At 42.0% G+C, this 18469-nt stretch overlaps 3 protein-coding genes across 8 annotated transcripts in view; 1 reads left to right on the top strand and 2 right to left on the bottom strand.

The window, feature by feature from the left end:
- brd1a (bromodomain containing 1a) overlaps positions 1 to 5425 on the bottom strand; it is a 16936-nt gene extending 11511 nt beyond the window's left edge. Inside the window, exons 1-5 of one of the 5 annotated variants that reach the window (XM_085387652.1) lie at positions 5286 to 5425; positions 1901 to 3302; positions 1655 to 1823; positions 1197 to 1328; positions 944 to 1072 (exon numbers count right to left, since the gene is read on the bottom strand). In XM_085387652.1, the coding sequence (XP_085243778.1) occupies positions 944 to 1072; positions 1197 to 1328; positions 1655 to 1823; positions 1901 to 3285 (1815 nt within the window). In that variant the 5' untranslated portion in view covers positions 3286 to 3302; positions 5286 to 5425. Of the gene's footprint in view, positions 1 to 943; positions 1073 to 1196; positions 1329 to 1654; positions 1824 to 1900; positions 3303 to 3561; positions 3679 to 4169; positions 4493 to 4514; positions 4848 to 5285 lie in introns of those variants that run through there. The other 4 variants (XM_085387653.1, XM_085387651.1, XM_085387655.1 and 1 more) reach the window with 4 other exon arrangements.
- zbed4 (zinc finger, BED-type containing 4) lies at positions 5361 to 12865 on the top strand. Of its 2 annotated transcripts, XM_085387650.1 has the most exons (3): positions 5361 to 5499; positions 8068 to 8302; positions 8501 to 12865. In XM_085387650.1, the coding sequence occupies exons 2-3, from the start codon at positions 8261 to 8263 to the stop codon at positions 12041 to 12043; spliced, it is 3585 nt and encodes a 1194-aa protein (XP_085243776.1). In that variant the 5' UTR covers positions 5361 to 5499; positions 8068 to 8260; the 3' UTR covers positions 12044 to 12865. The 2 variants fall into 2 exon arrangements, with proteins under 2 accessions (XP_085243776.1, XP_085243775.1); XM_085387649.1 differs by having other exon boundaries at positions 8068 to 12865.
- alg12 (ALG12 alpha-1,6-mannosyltransferase) lies at positions 12550 to 18469 on the bottom strand. Its single transcript, XM_085387656.1, has 9 exons — positions 18292 to 18469; positions 15936 to 16068; positions 15657 to 15830; positions 15362 to 15556; positions 15164 to 15266; positions 14471 to 14695; positions 14139 to 14308; positions 13924 to 13999; positions 12550 to 13492 (listed from the first exon to the last, which is right to left on the bottom strand). Exons 1-9 carry the CDS (start codon positions 18448 to 18450, stop codon positions 13255 to 13257), a joined length of 1473 nt encoding a protein of 490 aa, XP_085243782.1. The 5' UTR covers positions 18451 to 18469; the 3' UTR covers positions 12550 to 13254.

Genomic DNA, 18469 nt, shown 5'->3' with positions numbered 1-18469 from the left:
CAGAGATCAGAACATGTGACTGGAGCAAGCAGTTGAGCGCTGGTTGCTTGCGTGAAGCTTCTAACAAATGTTTGAGAAAATGCAGAATAGAAAATTCTTTAGTAATTTTAAAAAGTCTTATTTTGTGTGCCGACGATTTATAGTCAAGATGTTCACAGACATAAAATGTACTTTCCCAGAGTACAAAAGTGATCAAATTGACTTCCACAAATAATTTATGTCAATGTACCATTTCTGGTACACTCATCTGACAGTCAGGAAAAAGAACTAAAGGCAAAACACAAGGGAAAGTGTAGAAATCTGAACCAATAAGCCCTCTTTATAGCCAAATTTTACAGTTCTTTTGACCAATAGTCTTCTGGCATCTTAACTCCCTCTGTTCTCTTTTTTTCCCCTTCAGCTTCAACAAGTTGCAGCAGATGGCTGCCCCTTCCTGAGCCTGGTTCTGTCAGAGGTTTCTTCCTTTTAAAAAGGAGTTTTTCCTTCCCACTGTCACCAAGTGCTTGCTCATAAGGAGTTGTCAGATTGTTGTGGTTTCCCTCTGACATTGTAGGATCTTCATCCTACAATACAAAATGCCTTGAGGCAGCAGTTTTTGTGATTTCGTGCTATATAAATCCCAACCAGCACACACCTTAACTATCTATCTGTTGCCAGATATTACAGTTGTTCCTACAAGCATGTCAGCACTTTTTCTTATCCACTATTCTTCTTCGAGGAGCTGGCATAATGATACATGGCACATCCCATGTGTTAATCAGTGTTTGAATTGTATGTGTCATTAGTGAAAACACAGCAAGGGACTTGGCAGAAACAAGGCAGAGCCAGAAAGAAGCTTACAGTTTTAAACTTCTGCACAGAATAATTGACAGTACTACAGAGTGAATCAAAGTACAATCATGGATAGAATAGATGGAAAGTGTTTGAATATTTGCTGCATCACCTCAGTGACATCGACAGGCTGGGTGAAGATCCTGGCCTGATCTTTTGCCTGGAGCTGGTCCAAGAGGGCTCTGAGCAAAATGCTAAAGGGTGTTAACTGCATCTCTAGAAGAGTCTCCTGCAGTTTAATCTACAAACAAACAAACAAAAGATAACAGTGAGCATCATCACATTTTTGTTTTGTTTGAACTTTTTCTTAAGATATTAAGACAAGCACAACTCTGTCCAACCATGCATCACTCCCCTGTCCTTACCTCTTCCCGCTTGAGCTTCTCCCTCTTGCGAATTAGTTCCAGCAGCAGTCTGGCTCTCTCTAGGTCATGTCGGAGGCGGTGCCATTCCTTCAGCTGTTCCTTAAGTGCCCTGCTTTCCTCTTCACTCTGCCTCTGGGGAACGCATGGAAATAAAAAAAATATAAAGGCACATAAAAGAACTGAACACCAGAAAATTATCAACTTGCACAAATTCTCAACAAACAAATGCAACAACAACTTCTTTCATTTGGCACATAAGATGCCCATTTCACAGCAAACTGCTATTGATTCACACAGCATGGTCAAAAATCTCATTAACACAAGCAATAAAGTGTTGAACGAAAACATTAAATTGTAACAAAAGCATAATTTATGACTGTGCAAATAATGAGACAACATATTTGAAAACCTTGGGAAAAAGATAAATGAAGGCTACAAGTCTTGTGCGCTTAACTGACAGAGGAACAAACCGGTTGCACATTCTTCTGTGACTGCAGTCTTGTCTGAAGGCGTCTGATGAGGGGCAACCCATTCCTGGACTGCCGTTTCAGTCTCCAGTAACTGAGGACCAGCTCTACAAAGACTTTCTTCTTCTGTATTGATACTTGATTCAGAATGGTTTGTAACCTAGAGGGATGAAAATGAGGGATTTTAGAAAACCAAAGCCATTTCCCACTTAAGTAGAAGGTTGTAGAAAAATATACCTGTGAGCAGGAAAAGTAGGCACAGTAGCAGGCGGTACAGCTTCACTTTCCACATCAGGCTCGGGCTTCTTGCTCTTACTCTTCCGTTTCTGTTTTCCTTTGGACTGTCCTTTGCCCTTGTCCCCTTTCTTACAAAGTCCATTTCTGAGTTTGGCTTCATCATACATGGCAAGAGGTCTCCTCACACACCCGTTAGGTGTGTGGGCGCCACAATAGGCCGTCTTTTTCACAGAGAAGGTGGGCTCTCCTGTTTCTGTCACCTCTTTGATTGGCTCCATCCTCATGAATAGACCAGCCTTTTGGGCACAGCTGACATGGAAGGCAGTGTAACAGTTGGCTTTGTGGCACTGGATGCAAGCGCCGACCCCTTTCTCCTTGCAGAGGTAGCACGTGAGCTTCCAGCGTGCTGGAGGAATGTGGCTGATGCCGTCGATGGGCTCAATGAAGGTGGTATTGGAGAAGCCCACCTCTGGGACCCAGAGGGCACAGACTACATGGCCCCAGCGGTCATCATCAGTCTTTTTTACTGCTCCGCCCTTATTAGGGCAAAGGATGCACTCTGCTGGCTGAGTCGGCAACTGAAGGCAGTGTCTGCAGTGCCACTGACCCTCGGGAATGTAGGGCACTCCGTAACACTCTTGGTGTACGGCCACGTTGCACATGTCACAAAACAGGATCGCGTTGCTGTTGTGACACTCTCCGTCCATGCAGATGCAGCAGACAGCATCATCATCGATAGGAGCTTGCCTTTCGCTCCCTTTGTCCAGACTCTCCAGGTACAATTCTTTCTCAAAGCGATCAATAAGGAACTCAAAAACATTGTGAGACACCTGACTAACCCCTTCGCTTCGTCGTTTTTCATTGACCAAATCCAGCCAGGCGTAATCTTCTTCATCCATGTCATACTCTGTTTCCTCATCTAGTTCTTCCTCCGTCTTATCTATATATTTATAAAAGGCAGATGGGCGTTTAGGAACAGCTGGAAGATTATATTCTACAGTTCGGAATTTAGGCTCTGGAAGTTTTGGGCTAGCGTGGCTACCAGCGTGGTGTCCTCCTCCCTCTACATGGCCTGCGATGGCAAGTGCGGCATTCTTCTTCTCCTTGTTTTTCAGTCTCACTGACCTCAGGAGGACCTGCTGTTTCGATTTTTCCGCATTCTCCTTATTGCTGGTGCATTCCATTATCTCTTGCACCATGGGGTCATCATCCGAGATCACGTCCAGCTTGTCATATATGCTGAGCCGGTGGATGCGGCCATCGAGTTCGAACTCTACCATGCGCTGCGCCTGGGCATAGGTCAAGATCTGCTTGTTGGGCGAGGGCTTGATAGGAGATGGCGGCCTCTGCACCGCAACCCGGTGCTGCCGAGCCTTCTTCTTCATCTTGACGCTCCGTGTTGCTGTGGAGATACACGACAGGGATAGCGGTTAGACATGTGTATGGGATGCCTGGAAGCATCCCAGTTGAATTTTCAAATAAAGGTAATAACAGTTACATTAGAAAATTAGGTTATTTACCTAATCACAGTAAAATACAATAATTTCACTGCAAACTTAAAGACAGACTTAATTCTCTGATACAGCTTCTTTTATGCTCAACATTGCGACGAAAATAAAGTGTTAATACGCAAATAAGACGTCTGGTAAAAATCAGTGTACCTGTTTAACTGACAAGCAACATCTTCTTATTCCAACTGATGTCTTTTAAATGAGAACGGGAGGGGGGAGTTAAACACTCTGCGGGTTAAATGTATTAGAAAGTAACAGAGTTTTGGTGACTAAGAGGGCAAAAGAAACTTACAGTTTTCACCGATGCCCCCCCCCCCCAAAAAAAAAAAACAAAACACAGATTAGCTGTTGTAAATTAGAACATAGCAGCCAGTTTTTACGTTACAATTTTGTCAATGAGCCCATGCATTTAAATGGGGGAGGGAGGCGGTTACACGGGGCAATATGGGAGCGCAGGAGTTAGCACTTGCCCATTTGCTGCAGAGGTATAACGCCTTTTCAGCAAGGACTCGCAGCCAAAGTGACCAAGGTGCTAACAATAACATTAGCTAGCCAGCTAACTAGCAGACGGAGCTAACCGTCTGCTAAAACGGAGCGAATCGCGTAAAAAACAAAAACAATAAAAAACAGTAGCCCTTAAAAGGCCGCACTATAGCTAGTTAAGCCTATACATATTTTTTTCTTTTTGCATTTGCACAGCATGTCCCCTTTTCGCCAACGCACCGACCACAGCATAGCAAATAAAACCCAGCACATACCTCAAATTCACGAGCAGTTTTGCTAGCCAGCAGTCCTACAAAGCAATGGCAATACGGCCTACTAAGTGGCGCTAATTCCGGGCACAATGTTCTCATCCAACGGGCGATACGGGGCTCTTTTCAGTTGCTAATAAAAGAGGAAGAGGCCGCTTTGTACCTTGAAGTTTCGATATTAAACTCTACACAAAGCACACAAGTATTTGCTGTGTGGGCCATTTACTGGCTAGAGTCACTCGTTAGCCACAGTCGAGCAGAGGCAAATAGCAGTAAGAGCAGCAGCCGCACGAACGGATCATCCCCCAACACAACAATGCGTTTCAGCAGACAACTCCCACCCGTACGCACCGGTCTACGTGTGACGCTGGAGGTCATGTCTGTGGTGAGTCGTAGATTTCACACAAAAGCCCATCTGTCACACAATCAGTGCGTTGCCTTTTGTAATAACCATACTAGCATTGCAAAGACAAAGCTGCAAACCTAACAAAGCGCGAATACGGACAGTAGCGCTATGTAAGGAACGCTGAGACATGTCTGTTTTGACTCTGGGGGCCGTGGCTATCAAGTCATAAGAGCAGCGGATAAGACGACTTTCAGAGTGTCATGCTCTGGCGTTATTATTTGCTCTTGTAGTAATAGAGGACAGGTTGGAGGACACAAGCAGAACATGCCACACCCCAGTGACCGGTCCGCTGGGCCCAGACGTCTTTTTTAAGGGCAAGAACCCCCCTCGGTTTAGCGCAGTTATAATTTGCATTGATTAAAATATTTTGCATTTACTTTTTTTGGACCCCAACGTGGCACTCCAGACCGTGAACGCAACACACGCGAAAAGTTATTTATTAACTGATGTATTATTTCGCAATAACAAATGGATGTGTTAGTTTTTGGTCCTGTTACACCGGCAGCATGCGTAAATTTCTAAAAAAAATCTAATTATTTTAATTTCTGTGAAAATAGGTTATTAGGTCGTGTAAACGGGTCGACAAGTTAACTGAATATGCAAATGAAGTAATTGACTCTATCATTAGAACGGACTAGTTAAACATTTCTGTTTATAATTAGTGAAACGTCAAAGTAAAACACCGTTTTATGCAACTTAATACTAAAATTTATTACCCCCTTCGCCATACTGGAGACCCAGTGCCCGGTGACATCATTAAAACCTGTTCCTTCCGTCCGTCGCTGTGTGGAGCTGCTTCGGCCGAACGCGAACTGCTAGCAAACCAGGAGACAAAAGCAACAAAAGTGAACCCCCCTCCGGATCAATCAAATGTGTCATATTTAACCGTTTAGGAACCGAAACCCAGTGAACAAGTCGTCGTACTCAACAGTAAGTATACTGAACTCGTATGTGTGTGTGAAAGGGGCTGAATGTGGTGAGGACGTCGCGGTGAGTCTAGGTCTGATTCGGATCCCGTGTGGTTCGTGTGTCGCCACGGCTGGGTTCTGCCTCGCCAGGTTAGCTAGTGTGTCCTGTGTGTGGCCTAGCTGGCAGCTAACCAGCTAGCAGTCATGGTGTGGTCCGAAATGTGCTGAACGTGTTCCTCGGGGTAATGCAAGGCTAATAAGATAGTTGTAAATGCTGTTATTTTTTGTGATACAAATCCACGCCACACAAGTGTTGTGTCTGCGTGGTTTTTTGTCTGTTATTAGCCTTGCGGCTAAGACAGTTAGCACCAGGATAGCCACCGTGGTGTTTGCTGATGATGTAGCGTAACTGCCAGTAATGTTTATTATAGAACGTATTGGCATATATTGGTGGTGCAAGTTTAATGGTAAGTGTGACTTTTTGTTCGTTAGGGGTCGAGTCGAACGCCGGTGTGTAAATACCTATTCACAAGTTCTCTGCTAAGAGAAGATGCAGGCTAGTTAGCGTTGGCTATTTCTGCTGTCCTCTCGCATCTTCCTGACTAGCGCTTTAGCCAAACCCGGAAAACTGGTTTGCCACTGCTCACGTAGAAAATTACTTGGTTACATTTAAAAGCCCCATCTCGTACTAGTATTTCGTTTTAAAGTTGGTTGTTTTTGGACACATTTTAATGTGTGATTTATGTCTAATCTAAATTTGAATTTTAGATATATTTTTCTCTTTTTTTGTTTGTTTTACTTTGTATTCGAAAGCTCATATTTAAAATAACCAGATTTACATTTGAGCGAGTACTTAAGCTAATGTTCTCAGAGCTGATGTATTTTTTTTAGTTGCACACATTTGGGTGTTAACACTGAGTGAGTTTTGTAGTTAAGGAAAAATTGCTTCAACACTGACCCTAGTTTCTTTTATTTGGTTTACACAGCATTCTCTCAGTTAGCTGGCACATAGAGGCACTATGTTATTATATGTTATTGTAAATTTGGCAGTAAATATTACTGCCAAATTATGGAACAGAGGCATAACATTAATTTGTCATTCTTAATGGACCACATTAGACCTGACCCCATGGCCTATTATGTGTCTGCAGTTAGGTTGAATTATATTTTTTTAACACCTTTCAGAATGAAAATGCCTCCACCAATAAGGCTCAAGAGGCTCACAGGAATGATTTGAATATTGAAAGTATGAATGAATCCTATGCTATGGCTTTCCTAGTAACAGAATATAACACTCGAGGGAGATTTTGTGCTGATGTGATAGAAAGCTACTGTTATGAAAACACCAAATGGCAGCACATATTGGACAAGACAATAATAAGAATTTTTCTGTGTTTTTCCTTTAATTTTTCACTTGCTTGTTGCACCTGGGTATATAAAATTGTATTATATCAGATTATCATACTTTTATACCAAAAAAGGTTATTACATTGTTGGTTAGTACTCTCAAAAGTGTTTTGCTTGCAGTTGTACAGGTTTGTTTTTGCTCATAAACTGCTCAAGGATTTCAATACAATTCAATCTACATACTCAAGAATGTACTTGAGTAAAGTTTTAAACAGCTTGGCTGTTGTGCAGCATATTTTTAGTGGTACATAAATGTGATGTGTTACTTAATACAATCAGACAAATGGTAAATGGCCTATATTTGTATAGCGCTTTACTTAGTCCCTAAGGACCCCAAAGCGCTTTACACTACATTCATTCACCCATTCACACACACATTTACACACTGGTGATGGCAAGCTACATTGTAGCCACTGACAGAGGTGAGGCTGCCAGACACTGGCGCCACCGGGCCCTCTGACCACCACCAGTAGGCAACGGGTGAAGTGTCTTGTTCAAGGACACATCGACTGAGACCGTCCGAGCTGGGGCTCAAACCGGCAACCTTCCGATTACAAGACGAACTGCCAACTCTTGAGCCACGACCGCCCCGTATAAGCCAGATACGGGGCGACGATGAGGAAACTGTTCAAATCATTACATGTGTCAAAAGATTTTTTTATCAAGTCTTGCGCTGTGGAAGTACGGGATTTTGCAACTTGGAACAATGATCGCGTGAAGCAGCAATTCAACGGAATACACTTTGAGCAGTGCTCTGCTCATGAATTTCCTAGGTAGCCAAGTGCATTTAAAAGCTATGACGCAATACTTGAGCATCACAATGATCCTTAAAAGTGCAAGCTGCACCTGAATACTGCAAGACTAAGCCTCAACCCGTCTGTCTATTCCGACAGAATGGTTTACCCCTTACAAAATCAAAATTTCTATGTTTACTAAAACTGTGCTTGCAGAGTCAAATCAATTAGCAGTCCTTCTTGTAAATTGTACGTTTAATGAAACCTGATTTTACTTAAGTGCTTTTGTTTTTCAATCTCTGTACTTTCTTGTGGCTGTGTGTGGCTAAATGAAAGTACAATCTGCTGTTTATGGCACAACATGTTGTGTTACTGGTTTTTGGAGTCGTGTTTATTTTTAGAATACCCTTATCTGATCTATTTTTCTCTCGCTTCCTATCTTTCTCTAGGTCTTGTAGGGAGGAGTGGAGCTACTCCAGTCATAAATGGAGAGGGACGAGCACACGCTCTGTGTCCTGGACGGCAACACCCACATCCCAACACCTGCTTGAGAGCTGCTGTATCGATGACCACAGTTGAAAAAAGCGATTGCATTTGACACCGCAGACCTGACTATTCTACAGAAACACTTGGGCTGCTGCCATGGATGGGGAGGAAGAGGTCTCACATATGGGCGAGGAAATGGTCAGTGAACCTAATGGCTCCATAGAACGCAGAAAAAGAGAGGCAAAGGGGACCTGCCTGAAAATTGAAGGGCAGGATGGCTATGTGTTCAAATCCTACAGCATTAGCCCCCGTGAAACTGCTGATGCAAAGTCACCTGCTTGCTCCTCAATAACACTGGATAAAGACTCTCTTCCTTGTTTCAACTTTTCTTCTCAGGGTGACGGACTGTTTGAGACAGACATGGCAAATAAGAGTGCTGCAGCTTCTCCCACTCTTTCAGACAAATGCCTAAACATTGACACCGAGGGAAATGGAGAGAGTGAAAAGTATGAAAATGGCAGCGAATTGAGTGAACATGGCAAAGGGGAGATCCAGGATGCTAATGGAATGGAGGAAGAAACCCAGGATGATGACAGACTACCCTTTGGCAGCTCAGTTGGCCCTTTTGTAACTAAAGATGGCGATGACTATAGCAATTTACTAAGTGGATACACAAGCACCCTTTATGATGTCGCCATGGACGCTGTCACTCAGAGTCTTTTGTCATCTATGAGGAGTCAGACCAACCCACGGAAAAAATCTCCAGCATGGAATCATTTCTGCATATCACCACGAGACAGTACCAAAGCAATCTGTTTATACTGCATGAAAGAGTTCAGTCGGGGTAAGAACGAAAAAGACCTCAGCACGAGTTGTTTAATGAGGCACGTACGAAGGGCTCACCCCACTGTGCTTTTGCAAGACGGAGCCGACGCATCCTCAAATAATCTGACTAGCCCTCTTGCCTCATCTTTGATACCTCCCTCCCCAAACTCACCAAAAAACGGAGACTTGACAAATAGCATTGTTAGCTCTGCCTCAAAAAACACTTCACCGTCCACCTCCTCAGCTGAAAATTCAGACCTGTCATCCAAAGAAGTGTTACCCAAAGTCGAACCAAAACTAGAACCGTATGCCAATGCCGACGCTGTTTGCAGCACCCTCCCATCCTCACATTCCAATGAAAACAATGCAGAAGACATGTCAGACGGAGGGCCTGAGCGCCTTCCAGGGACCCCAAAAAGCTCTAGCTCCCGTCGCAGGTCAGCTGTATGGAAACATTTCTACCTGTCGCCTGCTGATAATTCCAAAGCAGTATGCATTCATTGCATGAATGAATTCAGTAGGGGTAAAAATGGAAAGGATCTGGGGACAAGCTGTCTTATCCGGCATATGTGGAGAGCCCACAAAGAGGTTGTAATTGAGGAGAATGGACAGGGAAATCACATTCCGCCACCCTATACTAACCCGCCCTCGCTGCTGTCCCGCACTCAACTACAGGATCCACTGGAACTCAAAAAAGAATCACCCCTTCTTCCATCATCACCAGAAACCATATCAGATGAACTACCCCAAAGCATGGAGGAAAGCATGGATATAAAGGAAGAATCTGATGAGGTGATGCATCTCTCAGGGCAGGAGACCACACTCAACCTCTCCTTCAAAACTCATGGGGAGGACACACCCCTGACTTCATCACCATGTGACCTCTCTGAAGGCCCCAGCCTCAATCAGGATCATTCAGTTTTTCAGCAAAACAAAAAGATCATGAAACGGGTTAAATCAGAAGTGTGGCACCATTTCATAGTGTCACCTGTTGACCAGTTAAAAGCACTGTGCCGTTACTGTCCGTGTGTCATCAGTCGGGGGAAACGGGGCGATTTTGGTACAAGCTGCTTAATGAGACATCTAATGAGACGTCACCCAGATGTCCTCAAAAACCAAAAAAGCACAGATGATAAGGAATCTTCCCCTCATCCCTACACCAATCTCACTGCAACAGATCCAGTTTCAGCCAAAGAAACTGAGAATCCCCTTAGTGAGAAAAAAACACAAACCATGCCTGTTTTCAGTAAAAAGACGTCAAAACTGTGGAATCATTTTTCCATTTCGCCTGCTGACCCTACAAAGGTGGTTTGTTTGCACTGTAGCCGCACAATTAGCAGAGGCAAAAAGACTACAAACCTCGGCACAAGCTGCCTTTTCAGGCACATGCAGAGGTTTCACGGACATGTTCTTGAAAGTAACAATACTATCTCAGGTGATGTGCCGTCTGCTGAAATTCATGTTAAACAAGAGCTCATGGACACTTCTGTTTATGAAACGGAACAGAATCGTGAGAGATTTGATGAACACCACCCGGTTGCCAAAAAAATCACCAAACTTATTGCAGAAATGCTCGCACTGGATCTTCAGCCATCAGCTATGGTGGAGAATGCTGGACTGAATCGACTGCTAGAGTACCTCCAGCCTCAGTATTCTCTACCACCCTCTTCTTACTTTACCAGCACTGCCATACCAGATATGTATGAAAGGGTGAAGGAGGTTGTGTTGACCCACCTGAAAGAAGCTGAAGGTGGTGTTGTCCACTTCACAACTAGTATTTGGGTCAGTAGCCAGACAAGGGAATACCTAACCCTTACCGCCCACTGGGCGACGTACGAGTCAAGTGTCAGACCCCAAGGTCAAGACTTTCACTGTTCTGCTCTCCTAAGTGTCTCACAAATAGACTCTGATCACGATATGCATGACATCCCAAAGCAGCTCGAGTATCTGTGGGATTCTTGGATCAACTCATCAGGGCTGAAAAAGGGGTTCACTGTAACAGACAACACCACCATCAAAAACACTTTGGAGGACCACGGTCACTTCACCATGCAGTGTTTTGGACACACCATCGACCTCATTGTTAGTGAAGCCATAAAGAGCCAGCGAATGGTTCAGAACCTTCTGAGTATTGCACGAAAGATCTGTGAGCGTGTGCACCGCTCAGCAAAGGCCAAGGAGAAGCTGGCTGAGCTCCAGAGGGTCCATCAGCTGCCAGAGAACCAGCTCATTCAGGACGTCCCTTCCAAATGGATGACCTCCTTTTTCATGCTGGAGCGACTGGTTGAGCAAAAGAAAGCCATCGACGAGATGTCGATCGAGTGCAATTTCAGGGAAATGATCAGCTGCGATCAGTGGGAAGTAATGTTGTCAGTCTGCAATGCACTGAAACCTTTTGAAGTTGCCTGCAGGGAGATGAGCAACCGCACTGCCACTCTGGGACAAGTGATACCACTCATTCATATTCTCAACAGAAAAATAGACTTGCTGTTTGACGAGACCGTGGGAATAGACAACATGCTCAAGTCTCTAAAGGAAGCGATGGTGAGCAGGATGTCTGCAACTCTTCACGACCCTCAGTACATATGGGCAACCATGCTGGACCCACGATACAAAACGTCATTGTTCACAGAGGAAGAAGCTGAAAGATGTAAACAAGACCTGATCCGGGAGCTGGACATGTCCTGTTCTACCTCAGTTGCAGTCAAGCCTCTGCTGCACAACGGCTGCAATGAGGCCAACGTTTCATCCAGCACCGCAAATTCAAACAAGGACAACCTCTGGTCCTTGATGGCTGACATCAGGCAAAAGATAAAAAACGAGGAGAAGCCAAAGTCCTCAGAGCTGGCAGTGCTGGAGTATCTTGAGGAAGACATACTTGATCAAAGCTGTGACCCCCTTGACTACTGGAACCTGAAAAAGTTCCTATGGCCTGATCTTGCCAAAGTAGCCGCCCGCTACGTGGGTTGCCCTCCGAGCATTGTCCCAGCAGAGACACTGTTCAGCACAGCTAGTGTCAACTGTGCCCTGAATCAGCCCAGGCCTTTGCTAGAAAACATGGAGGGTCTGCTGTTCCTCAAGGTCAACCTCCCCTTGATTTATTTTCAGTACTGATCATAATTATTTTGTTGAGCATTAACTTGAAAACCCTTTATTTAAGGACCAAGTTGCATAGCTGTGAAATGGGGGGTGGGGTTCTGTCGGGCAAAATGTAAAATATCATTGAATACACTGATTTTCAATGCAAAGGCCAGATCGAGGCTTTATTGTATTCTCTGTACTACTGTTAAAACACTTTGGAGCTGTTGTGATGAAAAGTCTCAGAAGTGTATCAGGGAGGGAGGGTTTTTCTAGCTGTAGGGGTTGGTGATAATGTGTTTGCTTCTAAATCAATGTTTTTCCTTTGTCTACTCTCTCCTTGTGCCTTATCCAAAACTACTTCAGGTCAAAAACGCTGTAAATATTGTTGAAATTGCGCAGATCACGTCAGGATGCTTTTTTTTAATATTATGATTAAAGATAAGAGTTGTTTTCTGAATGAAAACATGGCCCCCAAAAAATAAATAAATGCTGTGACTGAAAGATATTTTAAGTTTATATTATTTAATTTCCATTGTGAATTTGTGGCTCACGGTACTGTCATTTAGAATTAGTTTTTTTTTTTTTTTTTAACTTGCTGATATGTTTTTGAGATCATGTATAATATTGCTGTATTTTCTGAATAATGGGGTTTGTTTGGAATATACAATTTGTCTCTCAAGCACAATTTAAGTTTATGTCCAGGGGTTTAAATTATGGGTTTATTATTGAGTAAAACAATGTACTGTACATTTTTATATTAAATGACTTCTGAACCTAATTTCATAAATGTTTTAGCATTGAGACTGGAAACATGCAAATTTTAGTCATTTGTAAATAAAGGTTTTCCTTACACAATATCGTAGTCTTGTTCTTATCAATGAGACCGAAAAGCTGGTGTTTAGTGTGGAGCCTTAAGGCACACGAGTACAAGAATTCAATGTTTTCACTTCATTTTAAGCATCTCCAGTGTTCAGTGAACTTTATTTTTTTTGTTATCCTCTGAGCTAAAAAATAATAATACAAAGATTTATTCAGAAGACAAAATAATTTCACGGAGAACGTGTGGTAGCTCGTTTCCTTGCATGAGAGCAGATAAGATTTAGATTCATGACTATGTTAATGCAACACTGATAATCTTTTGTAGTGGAAATGTGATACCTGGAGAGATACTTTTTATTATTCTGTAAAAGCACTGGTTTCACAGTAGTGGTCAGCAAATTTAAAGAAAAAAATCCAACACTTGTTTAAGTCACTGTTTTGATGGCCTTTCTCTCCATCAGCACAGTTTTTCTCTCCAAGTGCACTCTGACAGGAGGGAAGTGAAACACACTGAAGGCAATGTTGCGGTAACCTTCTATGAAGGTCAGAGGCTGATGGGTGTCCTGGAGTAATTCTATCTTGGTCGCATTAGCCTCCATCAATAGGTGCGAGTACATCTGCATAGCTGGGCTCGTGGGGCTCAAGTCCTCACGTTTGTCATATCTGTTGAAAACGGGAAGTAAAGTGTTAAAAATGTTTAAAATAATATTTTAAGTTTACTTAAAAAGCTAAGATAAAAAAATAAAGCTGTATTTATTTTTGTCACTTTGATGATGTAACCTGCTTCATAAGGCTTTCACAGACATGTTTATTGAGGTCCAGCATGTCTGACCTGCCTTTCCAAAGTATTTGTACTGCAGTACCTATTCTGAGATTGTAACAATTTCCCCATTTCCAAATGTTACCCATGTTATAATATTTGAAAAAAGCTAAAACTGACAATACAGATACTGAAAACTGAAGTGAGGCCAAATTTTTTTCTGAATTCTAAGCTTAACTCAAAACACACACAAAAAAATAGAAAATTTAAAACTGTATATAAAAAAAAAAAAGAAGATTGGTGGACAGATTTCAGATCAAAATAAAACACCAACCTCCAGTTTTTGTTTAGTTGTAGGAAGCGTGAAACTCCAGTCTCAGCAGTGTAGGTGTCAATGTGAACAAATACATCTGAGGAAAGACAGCAACAATGAGAGTTCACTAGAAAACCACGATTCTTTATCTCCTGCATTTCTGACAGACTTTTAAATATGTAACTGTGTGAGCGCTCCCTTCAGAAAGAAAAAAAAAAGCTTGATGTGATTCCAACCTGCTGAGGCTGGCAACAGCCGGTGTAGTTCCTGCATTCCTCTGCCTCCAGGGTAGTTGTGGTGAGAAACATAGAGGCAAATACCAGAGTATGCCGTGTTTGCCAACAGCTGGCCAACCACAAATGCAGAACCCAGTTTGTATATCCAGGATTTCTGATAGTTGCACAAACTAAATCACATAGAAGGAGGAAAAAACAAACAAAACAGTAAAAAGCATGACAAACAGCTTCAGCTCTCCAAATTTCAATGTCAATTTTAAGAGAAAGGAAACTTTTTAGGATCATTCACTCTTCTTTCAATATAAGGACAGGTGCCGTACGTTTCAGCTTACATGAAAGAGCAACCACGCGCAGCCACCAAACTGAGCACGGGAAAAGTGTATATGATGAAACGCAGCTCTTTGTGGGGCAACAGTGAGTAGAGCAGAATGAAGCCCACTGTGGGCAGCAGCAGTGCTCTCATTCGCCTGTCAAGGAGGCCAAGGGGGACAAAGAACAGCGTGCAGCCCAGGGCGCGAGGTACAGCAGAGTAGAAGTACCAGAGAAATGGAGAGGTTTACTGGGGAGAATAGTCAAGGACTGCTATAACCAACCAACAATAAACCAACAACAATGTCATAAAATTACCTGAATTTTAACTGAGCTAGAATGCTAAAGGAGACTGGACTCATACAGGAATATTTTAACAAAGGGCATCAACATGCTGTTCATCAACACGCTTTTAAGATACCATGAAACTAAAACATTTATTAAATTAACAGTTATAAACTAAGAAATCTGTTGCTGTGAAATTGTGCAATACAAATAAAATGACTGAAATATTCAGTCCAACAAGGAAAGTAATTTTTCCACAGTCAACAAAGTCCTAACTCTAACAGTTATCCTCTCCTACTATTTCCATAAAGTGAAATGTCACATTTTCTAATACATTGTGTTTTTCTTGTGGTTGTCATTTCCCCCCCATAGTTTCCCAACTATCAAACAGCTAAGCAAACAGGATGTGCTGGAATAAATCAAAGGATATTCCCCAGTTGGAACTTTTGTTGAGAATGGTGTTGTACCACAAAACCTGGCCTTCAGGCCACAGGAGCTTCCTCCAGAAGAAGGTATCAACAGCCACTGTCAGAGCTGCAGGAGACAAAGGAAAGCAAACACAAACAGTGATCAGCACGTTTTTAATATTGTTAGACATACACTGTATTTATTATAGATGAACCACTAACCTAATGACAATATCCCAGCAGGAACAGTATATTTCAGCAGCTGCAGCAGCCCCAGCTTCCTGCTCAGGAGCGACATCAGTAACATGAGGCCCATAAAGATGCACAACTCTGACCGGAACACAATGATGACCAAAGCAGACAGGGAGATGAACCGGCCATATCTCTGAGCCATCCATGATGTGAATGCTATAAGAACTGGGCCGAGAATTTTACTCATCATTATAATGCTCGATTATTTAAGTTCCAAAAATAACAAAGAAAGAAACTAGAACTCAAATGAGAGCTGATGGGTTACCTAATGGCAGGGCGAATACATTGGGCAGTGTCCTTGTGCTGTAGAACATTAAATGAAACTGAGATGCACATATAAGGCAGAAAAGGTCTGCAACTGTGGAGCCAAACTGCCTCCTTGCTTCTCTCTGCATGTGCCACAGTGCACCGATGACGCACACTCCCAGGGAAGCTCGGACTGTGCAGAAAGAACAGCACATTAAACATCTCTTTAGAGCTTTTAATTACCTTTACATCTCAGTGGTTTGGATACTAAACAACAAAAAGTGAGATGGTACGCTACCTATAAGCTGTGTGTAGAATTTTGGTGCATCCAGCAGGGAAGAAAGAAAAACAACAGGGGAGGAGAGCGTGGAGAGGAAGAGGGGGCCAAGGAAAGTCCGCGGCACCACACCGGGGAACTCATGATGGTCATACTGAAAAGAAAAAAAAAAAAAAGGTACTTTCTAAGACTTATACAGCCACAAATCACTGTGATTTAAAGTGATTTAAAATTTATAAATGTGATTTATAAGTGATTTAAAATCCTTTAAATCACCGTATAAGTGATTTAAAGGAGCTCAAAAACAAGAGTAGATAAAACAATCTAATCTCTCGCTTTCAATCAAATCACATGACCCTAAGCAAGACCTGGAATTTACCCAGATGTCATGGATTTTTTTCTCCCTTTTTATCAGAACAAACAAGTAAACTGTCTAAAGCATCTCTGTTATGTTAAAGTCAGGACTCTCTTGGCTGTTCTAAAACATGGATTTCTTCTTTCTAATCATCCTATAGTTGGTTTTTCATTGTCTTGACTCTTCTAAGCTTCAAATCATGGAGTGATGCCCCAGTATTTTACTGTATGTATGTTTTTGACTGAATTTTGAATTTATTACTCTCTGCATGTCCAGATATCCAGACCATAAAAAAACAAAAATAAAAAGCCAAACCATGATCCTCCCTCCACCGTGCTTTACAATGTCTTCACAGCATTGTTTCACCCCCTACACTGTACAGTGCATGCTTCTTATAAAGGTAAACCTTTGTCTAATCTTCCCAGAGAAGATTTATCTAGTAAAATTGAGCAACATTCAGGCATTCTCATGCAAATTTGAGATGTGTTGCAATGTATTTTTAAGTCATTCTCACAGTTACTCTGTCATCTGTGGAAGGATACTACTGACAGCTCTGTACCATGTAGTGTAGTTCATCTTGTAGTGAACACCTAATTAAAAATATCACAAGCTGTAAAGACTGCTGCAAATATTTTTGCTGTCTATTGGGTTCGTTTTTGTTTTTCCTTTTTGGGGGGTCCAAGTTTCCTAAGCCCTAGTCCAGTCCTAAGTTTCAGGACTGCTTACTGTGCTCTTGACTTATTATTTTTCAGGACACCCTCATCACAGGGAACACAACAGTCCTGCATGTTATCAAGTTGTAATATATTGTGATAAGCAACATTGTAATAAACAATAAAATAGAACAAAAGCATTGATGCCACAACAGAACAGAATAAAGCCCAATAGATACTGATATTGAGTAATTTAAAAATTCCGATATATCAACTTATTGTTTTTCTTTCAGGCACACAAAACATAATAAATGTCAGGGAAATCTGTTTATGTGTAGTTGTTTATGAGTCTTTACGAAGGTTATAAGACATTTCTGTTTAAAAATGTTTTATTGTCATAACAAGATCAGCTGGTTGTTGAGTTTGTGGCATTTCAAACAGGTTTTGCCAGGCTAGCTTCAGAGTGCCCTCTGGTGTACATGCAATGCAACATCAATACTCCGAAAGGTGATTCTCCAGTCTCTTCTTTGGATTTTTTAAATTTTTAATTTCTTATAAATCTTGATAGTGATATATCAGAGCACTACAATGAAGGCAGAAAAGAACTGCAAAGCAATGTTAATGCTGAAAGCCAACACTGTAGGTCAAGTCTAGTCAGTTACAAAATTTAGTGACCCTAATATTAGTCCTCATTAGGACCACAGTTATTGGTGGCCTCCATGGCATAAATCAAATAGGTCTCTCTTTGTTTGAGGCTTTGATTTTATCCCCAACCCTGGCATCAAAGCTCGTAGTTCCCAGTAGGGTCGAGTTACTCCCATGATGTGCTTATGTGTAGTGCGTTTTGCCTTACAATAAATCAGGTTAAATAGGAACAGTATACCTATGTTCAGCCACCCTGTCCCTCAGTTTTGGTCATATTTTTCCCCATGTTTCAACAGAGCTCCTGTTATGTTCTCTTGTTTTATTGTGAATGAATGTATTTTTCTAATATTGTGACGTGAATGGGTGAGGATAAGACCACATTTATTTTTTTCTTGTAGCTATAGGTTTACGATGGAACAGTCCACACCGCAGTATAGCTGTCAAACTACTGGTGTGTATGATTTTTATAGCAAGCATCAATAGCAAGCAGAATGTTTGGGACGTAGCATTACATCAAAAGTAGGATTTAAACTGTACCCGCAGCTGTCACATTTTTTTTTTCATAATGTACCTTATATTTAACATCTTTAGGGCCGTAAGAATGGTATTCTATTTTTTAAAATGACAAAAAGGGAAATTGAATATTACGAATGTTTTATTTACATCCACGGGTGCTTTCTGTGTCCACTTAGCTTATTAACACATCAAATGGCTGCATGCTTACCTTGTCAAAGTCAAGTCTGTGATACAGAAGGTCGTGTGCCGCCTGTAAGTTGAAGCTCTCCTCAACCTTAGTGAACGGGCAAATAAATAAATGCAAGAGAGCCACGGAAGCTAATAAAAACAACAGTGGTAGCCCCAAAACAGTCCTCTTTTCAGCCATGACAGCTGAAAAAAAAAGA

This window comes from Rhamphochromis longiceps, linkage group LG17 (assembly GCF_057381845.1).
Source record: "Rhamphochromis longiceps isolate RC_006_pf linkage group LG17, R_longiceps_female_GT1.1, whole genome shotgun sequence".
Classification (NCBI taxonomy): Eukaryota; Metazoa; Chordata; class Actinopteri; order Cichliformes; family Cichlidae; genus Rhamphochromis; species Rhamphochromis longiceps.
This window is presented reverse-complemented; position numbering and strand designations above follow the sequence as displayed.